The sequence below is a fragment of the Castanea sativa genome, chromosome 3 (genome assembly GCF_040712315.1).
Source record: "Castanea sativa cultivar Marrone di Chiusa Pesio chromosome 3, ASM4071231v1".
Classification (NCBI taxonomy): Eukaryota; Viridiplantae; Streptophyta; class Magnoliopsida; order Fagales; family Fagaceae; genus Castanea; species Castanea sativa.
In genome coordinates, this window is record NC_134015.1 from 24,487,759 (window position 1) to 24,503,004 (window position 15,246).

The window sequence follows — 15,246 nt, forward strand, 5'->3', positions numbered from 1 at the left end:
AATATAATAAATGATTGTTTTGAATAAAGTTTTTTTACTAGTGACATTCTAGTTTGTAAAATCTATATAGTAAATATCACTAGCTCACTTGGGGTGAATTAGTCTTATTAATTAGTAAAAACTAGCCGCTAACCCATGCGATTCACATGATCATTAAATAAAAATTAAAAGTATTTATTTTACTTAAAAGTCTATGACTTGACTTAAAAAAATGTATAACTTGAAAATAAATGAAAATAAGTAATTTTTTGTTCAATATAATAGTTTAGAAAAATTCTATTTCTTTCATATCATTGTTTCTGCATAACACATCCCGATGTGGGCTATTCTATGGTGATAACTTCACACAATATTCAACTACAATTAAATCTATTATCCACCACCAATCTAATCTATGTTATCTTGATAGTAGATCTACAAATTGCATTCTCATATCCTCCATCATTTAGAAGGTAATTGAAGTAATGATTGTGTGTAATGTATAAATTTTATTTTTTTATAATATAAAATTATTAAAATAAAATCTAATGCTCTGGAAATTTTTTGAAATAGAATTTTAAACTTCTTAAAACTTAGTTAATAGAGTTTCTATTTTACCTAAAAGTAAACTATCACAATTAATGAGAATTTAACTATTTTTTGCAAAGAAAAGGTAACCATAGACCCAATTTTTATTTTATAATATAGGATGTTACAGTTAGATCAGTACCATGTTTAATACGTTAGTCCATTATGATAGTTCCAAATAATATCCTAATACCTATTTATGTGAGTTTTCTTTTTAATGATGCCATAAAGGATGGAGTTTAATAGAAGTCATTTAAGATCAAATGTATCCAATAATTTAAAAAAAAAAAAGTAATTTCAAAAGTATTTTAATTGTAAACTTTTTTTAATCATAAAATAGACTCTATCTAAACTCTAAAAGAAAGCATTCAGAATGATCACATCATTGATACCATATCATGATGGTTGCAAATAGCAATATTATTATTGATGATTAATAGATGAACAATGAAATTGTAAATTAACAATTTAACAATGTTTAAACTATAACAACACATATATAGAAGACTCAAAATATTGGAACATACTTCTTCTGTCATTTTCATTATTCAATCAAAACCAAAGTTTTAAAGATAATTCTAGTTCAATTAAACCCAATACATACATACACATGAACGTAAAGAATTCCAAAAATAAAAACAACAATCTCCAAAAGCCTCTGCCTAATATAGTCAGTATTTTTTTCCCCAGATTGTGCGTTCTTTAGTTCTTTTTCCTTTTATGTCTCATCAAACCTTTTCTAATTGACCAAAATATCTATCATATATGTTAACATTAAACCTGATAAGAAAACTTTACAAACCTTTTATTTTGAAGGCGCTCCAAGAACCAAAATCTATGCAAGAGACTGTACAACAGAGTGGTGTTGGAAGAATAATCCCCCAAAAAAAGAAAAGCCAAGTTGAAATTGTAACAAATAATCCCTAATAAAAAACAATTTATAATATAATATAGGGTTATGGATTCCTAATCAAATTTGGTTATATAATTTTTTTTAATGGATGAATATGTTGGTAGAGTCCATTTCATATCAAATTTAAATTCTATTGAAATTAAAAATGATATATATATTTGTTGAGTCTCATTTGATATAATCATAGAGTTTAAATCCTATTGAAATTATAATTTATAATCAACGTTAATATATAAAAAAAAAAAAGAAGAAGAAGAAGAAGAAGAGAAAGATAACGTGATTGATAACTATAAGGAAATATGATAGGATTTTTTTTGAAAAAAAATATCATCAACGTCGAAATTATCAAATTAATGGAGATATATTCTGTTTTTTGGGATAGATTTATATTAAAGGATCTATTATATAGTTTGTTAGGATTATCTAAAAATTCCCTGATTAGGTGATAATTTATGTCTCCTTTAAGTATAGTGGTTGTATGGCACCAAACAACTAAATTTAATTTAATTTTTTAAAAAAATTTAATAAAATTTATGCAATTTGGAGCTATAACATAAAAAGAATTAAATTGAATTAAATCAAATTAAAAAAGACTGATGTGACCAAAAGTCAAAGGCTTCGGTTTTATATATATACTAGTGAAAGTCTCGTGTGTTGCACGGCTTTAATCATGAGTTTTCTTTATATGTAATTTTTGAGAAATAAAAACTATGAGTTGTTATTATATAATTTTAGAACTCATTTCTAACTAAATGAATGATTATTATTATATAAAAATGCATAATTTTGAATGTTTTTCTTCATATATAATATATTTAATTAAAATTATCAATAAATACTTTTTTAACTTTTTTTTTATAATTCCTTATTTATTAATGAAGAGGATGATTTGCACTCATTTAAATGTTTTCTAATATTTGCATATTATTGTTACTTGCATATGCGTAAGTTGCAATTTGAAAAAAAAAAAATGTGGGGTGCAAGAGAGATTCTATGAAAAAACCATTGATGAACATTTATAAGTTTTTTTTTTTTTTTTTGAGAGAGTTTCAACCTATGGCATCCGCTCCTAATGAAAGCTCATTACCATTAGACCAAGACACCAATAAGTTTTTGGTGTAGGTGGGGATTGAACCTCAGATCTCTTATACAACCATCAGAGAATTTACCAGTTGAGCTAACTGGAACCCATAACATTTATAAGTTTTGAAATTTTGATAATAGATTCTTAGTTAGAGTAGAATTTAAATATCTAAAACTTAGATGCATGTTGCATATATTGTTAAAATATTTATTATTACTTTATCTAAAAAAATTGATAAGAACAAATAAGTTGTTATCTCTATCAACTAAATCTTAGATGCATGTTGCATATTTTGTTAAAACACTTATTATTACTCTATTTAAAGAAATTGACAAAAATAACACTACAACAAAATGTAACTACAATGACGAATTTTAGTGAGGAAAATTTTTTCGTCGCAAAAAAGTACCATATAGCGACAAAATTTATATTTCGTCGCTATTTATAAAATAATTGGTAACATTTAGCAATGAAACATTAATTTCGTCGCTATAGGGGGTGCTGAATTAGAGGCGCGAAACCAAATGGATCTACAGCGATGACTTTTTTTGTCGCTAAAAGTTCTAGTTTTTTGCGACGAAACAATTTTGTTGCTAAAGGTGCTGGTAGTTATGCTTTTAGTGACGAAACATGTTTCGTCACTGAAGGAGACAATTAGCGACGAAAATACTTCGTCGTTGAAAAGAAAAACACAAGATTTGTGTGGAGCATCAGCAACGAACTCAGATTCGTCACTAAAGGCAATGAATAGTGACGAAACTAAATTCATCACTATAGATACATTTAGCGATGAAACATAGATTTCATTGCTATAGAGGGTGCTGAATTAGGGGCACCAATAAAAAATGTAGGCGCGACATCAAATGGAGCTATAGCGACGAAATTTTTTCGTCGCTAAAAGTTCTAGTTTATGCGACGAAACAATTTCATTGCTAAATGTGCTGCTATCATGCTTTTAGTGACAAAACTAATTTCGTTGCTGAAGAAGACAATTAGCGATGAAAATGCTTCATCACTAAAAAGAAAAATACATGATTTTGTGGAGCATCTGTGACGAACTCGGATTCGTCGCTAAAGGTAATAAATAGTGACGAAACTGAATTCGTCGCTATAGATGTCCTATATATAGCACTTTAACTCTCTTTTTTCCCTCACTCATTGGGCAATACCCACTCCCTCACACTAATACCCATACCCACTCCAAATCAAACTGATGAGCTTCGACAATGCTCCAGCACAGGCGAGCTTCAGTGACGCTCCAGCATCGACGAGCTTCGGCGATGCTCCAGCACCACGACGCTTTGGCGACACTCCAACACTGAGGCGCTTTAGCGACGCTTCACACTTGCGACGCTTCAGCTTCCATCTCCCTCTCAGCTTCTCCCATTTCATTTCTTTCATTCTTTGCTACTATATTTTCCCACCTCCCTGCTCCTAGATCATTCTCTATAGGTATATTTATGAACAAAATTGTCAATTTCATCTGGGTTTATTCTTTGTTTGGTTACTAAGATATATATATATATATATTTTTTTTTTTTGGAATTAAATGAGACCCTTTTGCTTTGAATTTAATTTAACTTTTTGGGTCATCTCAAGATTGGGTTTTTTATTTCCTTTTCTTTTTTATTTTCTTTTTTGGGTTTTTGTCATTTATTTTTTATTTTCTTTTCTGGGTTTCTTTTTTGGGTTTTGTAGGTGGAGGAGAACATATACAAATTTGCCAAGAAGGGTTTGTCACCGGAAGCAAGATCCTCCGTGTTCTCAAGGCTCATGGTGTGTGTTTTTTTTCCTTCTATTTTTGATGTAATATTTGAGTTGTGTTTAGATTCTGAGAAATTTTCATTTGGTTTAGGTGAGAAATTTGATTGAGAAATGATAGATAGGTAGTTGTCATTGTGAATAAGAGGAGAAATTATATGGGTTCTGAGAAAAAAATTGTTTGCTATGATGCTTCTGTTAGAATTCTGAGAAAATTCTGTTTGGTTTAGAAGAGAAAATGTAGTGTGACACCATTAGGTACTGTGATAATGTACAGTAGGATGAAAGAAACAGAATTCCGATTATAGTATTTAAGCAATTGAGTAGCTGAACACCAAAGAGAAGTTATCGTTAGGGACTCAATTTTGTTATGTCTTCTAGTTATAACGTTATTTATTTATTATTATTTTTTATTTCTCTTTGTTTTATGGTTTAGTTAGTTATTTTAGATTATTTTTTGTGCTCCTCAATTTTCAATTTTGTTTCTCTTTTTGCAAGAAAGCATTTCAACAGTGAGTGTCCCTTTGGCAAACACTAGTGATTTGTCACTCCTGGCCTGGTGCCTTCGCTTCTTCTTTTTATTATGATAGGATCATTTTCAAGACTGAAGTATTTATAAATTTAACTTTTCTTTTGCAGGCTAAATACACATTGTTTTGAATCACTTTGGATTTTTTCTGAAAATTGTAAGCTTAGCTTGAGCAAAGTAAGTAAATTTTAGTTAAAAACTTATAAAACTCTATACTTATGATGTCGGAAATTGGATTTGTGGTGGTATGTTGTGTTGGAGCAAGCGGGTGGCTTGCATGGTGTTATAAGGTGGTTTAAATACATATTGGGAGTGTTTTTTCAATTCTTGCAAATGTGAATGAGTATTGTTAATTAGATGTGATGAATATTACTTTATTAGATTTCAATACTTGTAAACTCTATACTTGTGATGTTGGAAATTGGATTTGTGGTGGGTTTTTGTGTTGGAGCAAGCGGGTGGCTTGTATGGTGTTATAAGGTGGTTTAAATTCATATTGGAAGTATTTTTAGTTTCTTGCAAATGTGAATGGAATTTTTGACTAGATATGATGAATAGTACTTTAATTGATTTCAATACTTGTAAACACTTTATACTTGTGATGTTTGTGAATGGTTTTGTGGTGGGTTGTTGTGTTGGAGCAAGCGGATGGCTTGTAGGGTGTTATAAGGTGGTTTAAATTCATATTGGGAGTGTTTTTAGTTTCTTGCAAATGTGAATGAGTATTGTTAATTAGATGTGATGAATAATACTTTAATTGATTTCAATACTTGTAAACACTCTATACTTGTGATGTTGGAAATTGGATTTGTGGTGGGTTTTTGTGTTGGAGCAAGTGGGTGGCTTGCATAGTGTTATAAGGTGGTTTAAATTCATATTGGGAGTGTTTTTAGTTTCTCGCAAATGTGAATGGAATTTGTTGATTAGATGTGATGAATAGTACTTTAATTAATTTCAATACTTGTAAACACTCTATACTTGTGATGTTTGTGAATGGTTTTGTGGTGAGTTGTTGTGTTGGAGCAAGCGGGTGGCTTGTAAGGTGTTATAAGGTGGTTTAAATTCATATTGGGAGTGTTTTTAGTTTCTTGCAAATGTGAATGAGTATTGTTAATTAGATGTGATGAATAATACTTTAATTGATTTCAATACTTGTAAACACTCTATACTTGTGATGTTGGAAATTGGATTTGTGGTGGGTTTTTGTGTTGGAGCAAGTGGGTGGCTTGCATAGTGTTATAAGGTGGTTTAAATTCATATTGGGAGTGTTTTTAGTTTCTCGCAAATGTGAATGGAATTTGTTGATTAGATGTGATGAATAGTACTTTAATTAATTTCAATACTTGTAAAAACTCTATACTTGTGATGTTTATGATTGGTTTGTGGTGGGTTGTTATGTTGGAGCAAGCGGGTGGCTTGCATGGTGTTATAAGGTGGTTTAAATTCATATTGGGAGTGTTTTTAGTTTCTTGCAAATGTGAATAGAATTTTTTGATTAGATGTGATGAATAGTACTTTAATTGATTTCAATACTGGTAAACACTCTATACTTGTGATGTTTGTGATTGGTTTTGTGGTGGATTGTTGTGTTGGAGCAAGCGGGTGGCTTGCATGGTGTTATAAGGTGGTTTAAATTCATATTGGGAGTGTTTTTAGTTTGGCGTAAATGCACTTTTAGTTCATACATTTTGACCCGATTTCTATTTTGGTCTCTACATTTTATTTTTACCACTTTTAGTCCCTAAACCAATTAACGCGTGACATTTAAGTCCTTACCGTCACCCAACTAACAGAAAATGCTGACGTGACTGACGGCACAGCAAAATAATAATTAAAAAAAATCTATTTTGGCATTAAAAAATTACCACGTCAACATTTAAATTAATTTTAATTAAATAAAAAAAATTAAAAACAAAAAATTGAACATGAACATCAACAACAACAAACCCAGAATCAAGAACACGAACATCAAACCCAGAATCAAAAACATGAACATCAAAGAACATGAACATGAACAACAACAAAATAGATCAGACCGAACCACACCCAAACCAACAAACCCGGAATCAAGAACATGAACATCAAAAACAACAAAATAGATCAAACCGAACCACACCCAAACCAACAACAACAAACTACACCCAAACCAACAAAAAACCCACACCGATCAGACCAACAACAACAACAAACCCACACCGATCAGACCAACAACAACAACAAACCCTGCAATCCCAACCAATGAACCCAGTCGAACCTTGCACCCACCAACAAGCTCCCTTCCATCGAGACGGAACCGGACCCTAACTTCACGCTCGACGGAGCTTTCTTCTTTGCTGCCGGAGACTTCATGCTCTTTGGCTTTGGTGCTTTGTTTGCCGGTGCCGCCTTCTTCGACGAAGTTGTTCTCGTTGAAGTCCTCGCCACCTTTGCATTTGGCTTTGCAACTGGTTTTGCCTTTGCTGCAACCTTCGTCTTTGGCTTTGGCTTTGGCTTCACAGCCACGGACTTCGCCTTAGGCTTCACAGATGCTACGGCTTTTGCCTTTGGCTTTGGCTTGGTTGAAACTTTCTTTGCCTTGGGAGCCACTTTGGTTGCCTTCGGCTTTGCAACGGACTTAGGCTTTGCCAGAGCAGAAACGGTTGAGGACTTCTTCATCGGAGCGGCAGGAGCGAGCTTGAACAAGTTTTTCACCTTGACGAGCTTTCTAGAGGTGACGAGTTTCTTCAAATGGAAGAGCAAAAGCTTGTGGAAACTTGTAGGCAAGTGCTTGTGCTTTTCCTCGAAGTATTTCGTGATCGCGTACTGGCTTGAACCTGTCTTCTCCTTTAGAGACACAATTGCCTCCGTAATCATCTGCAAAAAACCAAAATCAAACACATAAAAAATCAGTTTCAGATCTGAAAATTTTGAAAAAGAAACAGTTTTTTTTAATTAAATTAATTTAAACCCTGATGTGGCAATTTTTTAACGCCAAAATAGATTTTTTAATTATTATTTTATTGTGTTGTCAGCCACGTCAGCATTTTCTGTTAGTTGGGTGATGCTAAGGACTTAAATGTCACGCATTAATTAGTTTAGGGACTAAAAGTGGTAAAAATAAAATGTAGGGACCAAAATAGAAATCGAATCAAAATGTAGGGACTAAAAGTGCATTTACACCTTTTAGTTTCTTGCAAATGTGAATGAAATTTGTTGATTAGATGTGATGAGTAATACTTTAGTTGATTTCAATACTTGTAAACACTCCATACTTTTGATGTTTGTGATTGGTTTTGTGGTGGGTTGTTGTGTTGGAGCAAGTGGGTGGCTTGCATGGTGTTATAAGGTGGGTTATACTAATATTGTGAGTGTTTTTTATTTCTTGCAAATGTTAATGAATATTGTTGATTAGATGTGATGAATAGTATTTTATTTAATTTAAATACTTATACTTTTGAAGTTTGTGACTGGTTTTGTGGGGGGTTGTTGTGTTGGAGTAAGCTGGTGGCTTGCATGGTGTTATAAGGTGGTTTAAACTAATATTGAGAGTGTTTAAGTATTAATATAGACTTATGCATTCATGAATGAGATAGAACTTTATCTAAGTAGCTTATAGACTTACGCTCTGTTTGTTTCAATGTAAAATATTTTCAAAAAAATATTTTTCAATTTTACAGTGTTTGTTTTACAGTAAAATATTTAGTCAAAAGTAAAATATTTTCAGTCAACTAAATCATCGTAGACAAATTTATGTAAAATATTTTACACTTAAAATTTTGGGAAAACATTTTACATTTGCTCAGTATTTCACACCCCGATACTTATCACTCCCGCACTTTTGCGCTAAAACTCTCTCTCGTATATATCTCCAAAAAAATCCAGCCCCTCTCAGATTTCTCTCCAAAAAACCCAGCCGCCTTCAGTCCCCTCTCTCGCCAATCTCCAGCTCCAAGGTACAACGCACCACCGACCAGCTCTAGCTTCCGCCGGCGCCGCCCATCGTCAGCAAAACCAGGTACTTTTTTGCCTTTTTAGTTCAGATTTCTCCTTTTCTTTTCGTTTTTCATCATCTCTAACCCTTCTCTGGTTTGTACGTTTTTCTGGTTTTTCTTTGATTTTGGTTGCTAACAGAGCAGTAATCTCTGGTTTTTCTCTGGTTTTTCTTTTAAAAACGAAACCAAATCTCTGGTTTTTCTTTGATTTTGTACGTTTTTCTGGTAAGGGCTTTCACTAACTTCCATTGTAACCACTGTTATGTTGTATAGTCTAGCAAGCCTGAATAAATTAGGATATTTATCCCTCTAAGTTTCATTGCTACTCCAATGATCGTTTCAAATAAAAAAAGAAAGAAAAAGAAAAAGAAAAAGAAAAAGAAAAAAAAAGTGCCATCACCCACTTCTATAGGGTAAAAGAAGCGAGTGCCATATTCCTTTCTAGTTTTTACCACATAAGGCCCCAACCATTTGTTAAGTAAAAATCACGAGTTTTTTTTTTAATGCCCAAACCCTTGTTTCGGATTGGAGTAGGCGCTGTTTGGGCCAGTTTACCAACTGGAATTTATGCTCTTCAACAATGGGCAATTCTTGTGTGTAGAGGTGTATGGTGGATGGACTAATCGAAGTGTGGAGTTCATCCCTCTAAGAAACCAAATTTGGAGTTCATCCCTCTAAGAAAAAGAAAATGTCTTACTAGGATCAACAAGGTTAATAATATCCAATCCATAAAGTCATTTTTGTGTAAAATTTTAAAGTTTAAAACACTTGAAATTTTTGTATTTTATAGAGGAGATAGTTATGGATCTTTGATAATTTTGATATTTTACAAGCATGTCAAGTATAAGAAGATAATGTAATTCAACATGGATTTCTCAAAAAACACTTTCAAATGAAATTTTTTTTTAAGGAGTATAACATAGACAAAATTATAGTTATAACTTGAAATCTAAATCTTTAGAAAAATATATTTATTTGTAGATGAGTATATACATAATTTTAAATTTGATTGGTACCATATGCCTGTCTACAATTTTTGTATATACAAGTATAATATATTCAAAGGTTTTACAAAATTATGGGGGCATGACCCCTGTCTCCATGTGACTCCCCCGTACACTCTTGTCCAAGATGTTAGTTGGTTCTCAACAAAAGCCATTGAATGGACCAATGGTACAAGGTACATCATGTTGAAGTTTAAACAAAAACCCATTTTGACCTTTTTTTTGTTTTTCTTGCTTTCAAAGAAGACTTACCAGGAAAACGAAGAAGAAAAAGTTACCACATTTATATTTTAATAACAACAACATACCGGCTTCATGAAGATGTCCTTCTCAAAAAATAAAAATAAAAATCCTGTGAATAACAACAAATCATCTTCATGAAGATGTCCTTATCCAAAAAAAAAAAAAATCTAGATTTAATGCATTTGACATTGAGTTAATGAAGTATAATATCTAGTTTTCCAACCAAAAAAAAAAAAAAAACAGATGATATGAATAGAAGTGAAATCGTACCCATTTTGTGCTTTGTGTGTTTCTGTTATTGGAGTGCTAAGAATGTGATTTATAGAAATGGAAGTGCTAAGGAACATTTGTGCTTTGTGTGTTTCTGCATTAGTAGCTATCTGATCTGACAGGGTGGTTTATATGGATTGTATGTTTAAGAACAAACCAGGTTGCATATATTTATGGAATGTTTCATACTTAAGTCTGATATATTTTTTCTTTGTGTGTGTGTCTACTTCTTTTTGCATATTTGCTTTGTGTGCCAAGCCCTTGTTTTAGTAATTGATATGGGTATTAAAATATGTAGCTGTAGCAATGGTGCGAGTGGGTGTTTTGAATGATGCTCTTAACAGCATGTACATATTCAATTTCGTATGGTATTTGGTTACTACCTCTGCTTTTTGGTTGTGTGGTTGGCTTTTTCTATTTTGTTTTAGTTTTGTGTGGCTAAACAAAAGTTAAAAGAGCCCATTATCTTGGTTTTGTTATGTAGATGGATAACCAAAAAATTCAAGCAGCAGTTCTTGCCACAATTGCATCTGTCCTTGCTGTGGGAGCTATAATATTAGAAGATATTAGGTCTAGGAGATTTATAATTAGGCAACCTCGTGTGAACCGGGATTATGAAAGAGAAGGTTTTATAAGTGATATTCTTCATCGAGGTGACGCACGTTGCAGTTTTATGATAAGAATGAGACTTGTAGCTTTCTATGAATTATGTAGAATTCTTGTTGAGAGAAACTTGGTACGTGAGACTATCTACATGCCTGTTACAGAGCAGGTGTTGATGTTTTTGCATATTATTGGCCATAATGTTAGGTTTCGAGTCGTTGCTGCCAGGTTCCATAGATCGATTGAGACAACTTACCGATATTTTAAAATTGTCCTTAAAGCAGTTTTGCAGTTATATAGGCATGTTGTTAGATTATCTGAGAACTCTACACCCCCAGAGATAAGGAATAGTAGAAGGTTTTATCCTTATTTTAAGGTAAATTTTCAAATTTTGTTTATTGTTTTTTTATTTGTTAGGTGATTTTTGAAATGAACATTACTTAATATTGGTCATCATTAGGATTGTGTGGGAGCAATTGATGGAACTCATGTTCGTGCATCTGTTCCAATTGAAATCCAAGGAAGGTTTCGTGGTCGAAAGGGGGGGACAACACAAAATGTGTTAGCTGCAATTTCATTTGACTTAAGATTCACCTATATGTTAGCTGGTTGGGAAGGCAGTGCTCATGATTCGCGTATTTTAAATGATGCACTTAGTAGACCAAGGGGACTTACAATACCAGAAGGTATTATATAGATAACTAGCATTTATATTTGGTTTTATGCTAGAATTTTTTATAAAAAAATTGATTAATAATTTGTAGGTAAATATTATCTTGGTGATGCTGGTTATAGAAACAGGCCTGGAATCTTGTCTCCTTATCGAAGTGTTCGATATCATTTGAAAGAGTTTAGTGATCATCCACCTGAAAATGCAAAAGAATTATTCAACCTTCGTCATTCTTCGTTGCGAACAACCATTGAGCGAGGGTTTGGAGTTATAAAAAAATGTTTTCGTGTCTTGGACGCAGAACCATTTTGCTCTTTTAATACACAAGTGGATGTTGTTTTAGCATGTGGTGTTATTCACAATCACATCATGGGCGTTGATCCTAATGACCCAATTATGCAAGCTGAAACATGTGAGACAGAGTCTAGTGATCGAGTCCAACCTAGCCGACGCGAAGCATTAGTGGAAAGTAGAGAATGGAATAATAAGAGGGATGAGATATGTCAAGCAATGTGGGCTGACTACATAATTAGGAGGCATGCATAAATTTATTCAATCTAAGCTGTTTGGACTTATTTGTTGATGATGTTTGACAGCATTCTATGATTACGTGTTGTCAACTTAAATTGGCTTTGTATTTGGTTGCTAACAGAGCATAAGTGGATATCTTGTACACTTTTTAAAATGCAATAATTGAATATTTTTGTGGGATACAGTTAAAATTGTTATTTGGTTCCTCAAGTTCAAGTCAACATGGCTTTGCATTGTTTTTGGATGATGAATTTTTTGTTCCATAGTTTCAGGTTTTATTTTTGTAATAATGTTTTATATTGTTATTATCATAATGGTTGTGATTCATTAGATTGTCCTTTTGGCTATAGCTATGTCCAAGAACAAGGGGAAAGAACTAGGATCTCAACTTAGGTGGACACAACCAATGTGTGACATGCTATTTAAAATGTTGGTTGTTGAGGCTGAACAAGGCAACAAGCCCTCAAACAAATATAAGCCTCAATCCCTTGACAAAGTGGCAAAAGAAATTGGTGTGAAGTTTAATGTAGAGTGTTATGCATCACATGTGCATAACCATCTTCGTTCGGTTAGAAAAGAGTGGAAACTCATTCAAGACATTCGAAAAAAAAGTGGATTTGGTTGGGATGATAATTTGAAAATGATCACATGTGACAAGCAAACTTATGATGCTGAAGTGCTGGTATGAAATTTATATAAATGAGCTTCTTCTTTTTTGAGGATCAATAATGATTTATGCATTTATTATATTAAATCATCCAATTTATTGACATTGTCATATTTCTTTGAACAGGCTCATCCTCCTCATGCGCCATATTTAAATAAAAAAATTGAACAGTATGATGAGATGGCTATTGTTGTTGGTAAGGACATGGCAACTGGTGGCTTTTCAAAGCAATGGAGTGAACCTTCTCCATTGGTTGAAAATGAGACCCCACAGAATGACATCCAAAATCCAGAATTTGAAGGTGACTCTAATACATTGCCAAAAGATGCCCATGAAGCTTCCAATTGAACTTCATCTAAGGGAAGGAGCCATAGAAAGAGAACTTATGCAGCTATGAATGAAGATAGTCCTTTCAGTGAGATGACTGAACAACTCAAACAGATTGTAGTAGCCGTTATAGCTCTGAGTCATGGCCCAGTTAATACAAATGAGCTTCATAAAATAGTGATGAATGTTGGCTTTGAAGAAGACATGCTTGATGAAGCTTTTGATCATTTGGTTAATGATGAAAAGGCAGGAAGGGCCTTTATGGCTAAAAATGATAGGATGAGAAAGCTTTGGTTGGAGAAATTTTTCAACAAAACTTTATAACTCGAAGTTGCTGGATACGTTGTGTGAAATATGGTAGTGGTACCATGGTATTCTTTAGGTTATTAATAATTATGGAACAATTCCATATTTTGCAAGATTATGTGTTAATGTTAGCTATATTGTCATAGTCTTTGGGTTTTGTTATTGTAAGTGTGCTTATGGATGGTTATGCAACACTGATTGACATGTTTTGGAGTTATTATGGAATAATGTTATATTTTGGATTCATTAGGATTATGAATGTTATATTTTGTCCAGATATATTTTTGCAGGTTTTGGTGTATTGGTTTCTAAACTATTTTGCTGGTTCTTTCATTTTGTTAATTCACGGTATGCAGTTGGTTCTTTCTCCGTTGGCAAGGGTTAGAAAAAGAGAAAGCATGGTCACTGATGTCTCAAATGTTTTATAGAATTTTTGGCTTCAATTCAGTACTGTGGACATGTTCCTTGACCCAAACGGACATTTTGCTACTAGAAGAAAGCAAAATGATGTTTTGTACTGCTGAACTCCCTGTGTAGCTGCATTGGTCATGATTATTACAATAGGTGAACTCACTAGACATTTGCACGGGGCCAGAAACGTTGGGTGACAACTGTGGTCACCTGCGTTTTCTTCTAAAGTGTCAAAGTATTATTACATTTTTTTTTTCTTCCTTTTTCTTTTGACATTTACATATTTCTTCAAGAAGTGTATTATATGTCAATGATTATTCCGAGCCATCAACCATGTCATAACGTGTTCTTGGCTAAGATCCAATGAGCTCTGGAATTTCGAATGGTCAAAGAGGTTATACTATATATATGTAAATCCCTTTTGTTTGATACACGTTTTTCAAATGATGGGTGTACAAAGAATACTAGATTAGTGCCTTTGATCACTTATGTCTTGCTCTTTCTAAAATTGTAGACACCTGCGTTTTCTAAAATTCATAATTTTTGGAAAAATCATTTAGATATTGTACTTGTTTTAGCCATTGGTGATGTCTCAGTACAATTTTAAATTTTTACCAGTTTTTTTTTTCTTTCCATTTTACATTGTGCCAAACATCGGAAAATATTTTACACAACATTTTCATATACACTGCCAAACACTGTAAAATGAAAATATTTTCTTGTAAATATTTTACATGTAAAATATTTTACCTTTACAAATATTTTACATCGAAACAAACAGAGCGTTAGATGTTAGAATACATTATGCATGAGTTGTCCTTATTTTACTAAAGTAGCATTCACTTTGAAATTGTAGTCAAACATGGATAAAAGTTGGATGACAATTGGTAAGACACCTGATGGCAAATTAAGTCATCCATATATTGAAGGGGTCAATGCATTTATTAATTTTGCAAGAGCGGTTGTGGACTATTGTGGTAATATTACGTGCCTGTGTATTCACTGTGTGAATTGCTATTGACAATCTCCTCAAACTGTGCGTATACATTTGCTTCATCGTAGGATTATGCAATCTTACATTAATTGATATAATCACGGAGAACCTCGTGTATTAAACAAGAACATTCATGATAATGAAATGTCGGATGGTGATCATATGGATGGTATCGATGCCTTGGTAGGTGACCGAATTAGAGGGGAACGAAGAAATACAACCGAAGATGAGGAAGTGCACAATTTTGACAAACTTGAGAAAGATGCAAAGCGTGAGTTGTATCCGGGTTGCACTGATTATAGCATCTTGAAGTTTGTTATTGAGATGTTGAATGTAAAGATAATGACTAAGTTGAATAATAAGAGACTTGATATGATGCTAGAATTGCTGACAAA

The 15,246-nt window shown here is 32.8% G+C and overlaps 3 protein-coding genes across 3 annotated transcripts; 2 read left to right on the forward strand and 1 right to left on the reverse strand.

The window, feature by feature from the left end:
* Positions 1–7,053: 7,053 nt before the first annotated feature.
* LOC142628729 (uncharacterized) lies at positions 7,054–9,074 on the reverse strand. The gene is made up of 2 exons (XM_075802772.1): positions 9,069–9,074; positions 7,054–7,707 (listed from the first exon to the last, which is right to left on the reverse strand). The coding sequence occupies exons 1-2, from the start codon at positions 9,072–9,074 to the stop codon at positions 7,054–7,056; spliced, it is 660 nt and encodes a 219-aa protein (XP_075658887.1).
* Positions 9,075–10,826: 1,752 nt separating this feature from the next.
* LOC142628730 (uncharacterized) lies at positions 10,827–12,161 on the forward strand. The gene is made up of 3 exons (XM_075802774.1): positions 10,827–11,321; positions 11,406–11,631; positions 11,710–12,161. The coding sequence occupies exons 1-3, from the start codon at positions 10,827–10,829 to the stop codon at positions 12,159–12,161; spliced, it is 1,173 nt and encodes a 390-aa protein (XP_075658889.1).
* A 337-nt stretch (positions 12,162–12,498) lies between these two features.
* LOC142628731 (uncharacterized) lies at positions 12,499–13,161 on the forward strand. The gene is made up of 2 exons (XM_075802775.1): positions 12,499–12,828; positions 12,940–13,161. Exons 1-2 carry the CDS (start codon positions 12,499–12,501, stop codon positions 13,159–13,161), a joined length of 552 nt encoding a protein of 183 aa, XP_075658890.1.
* The last annotated feature ends 2,085 nt before the right edge of the window (positions 13,162–15,246 follow it).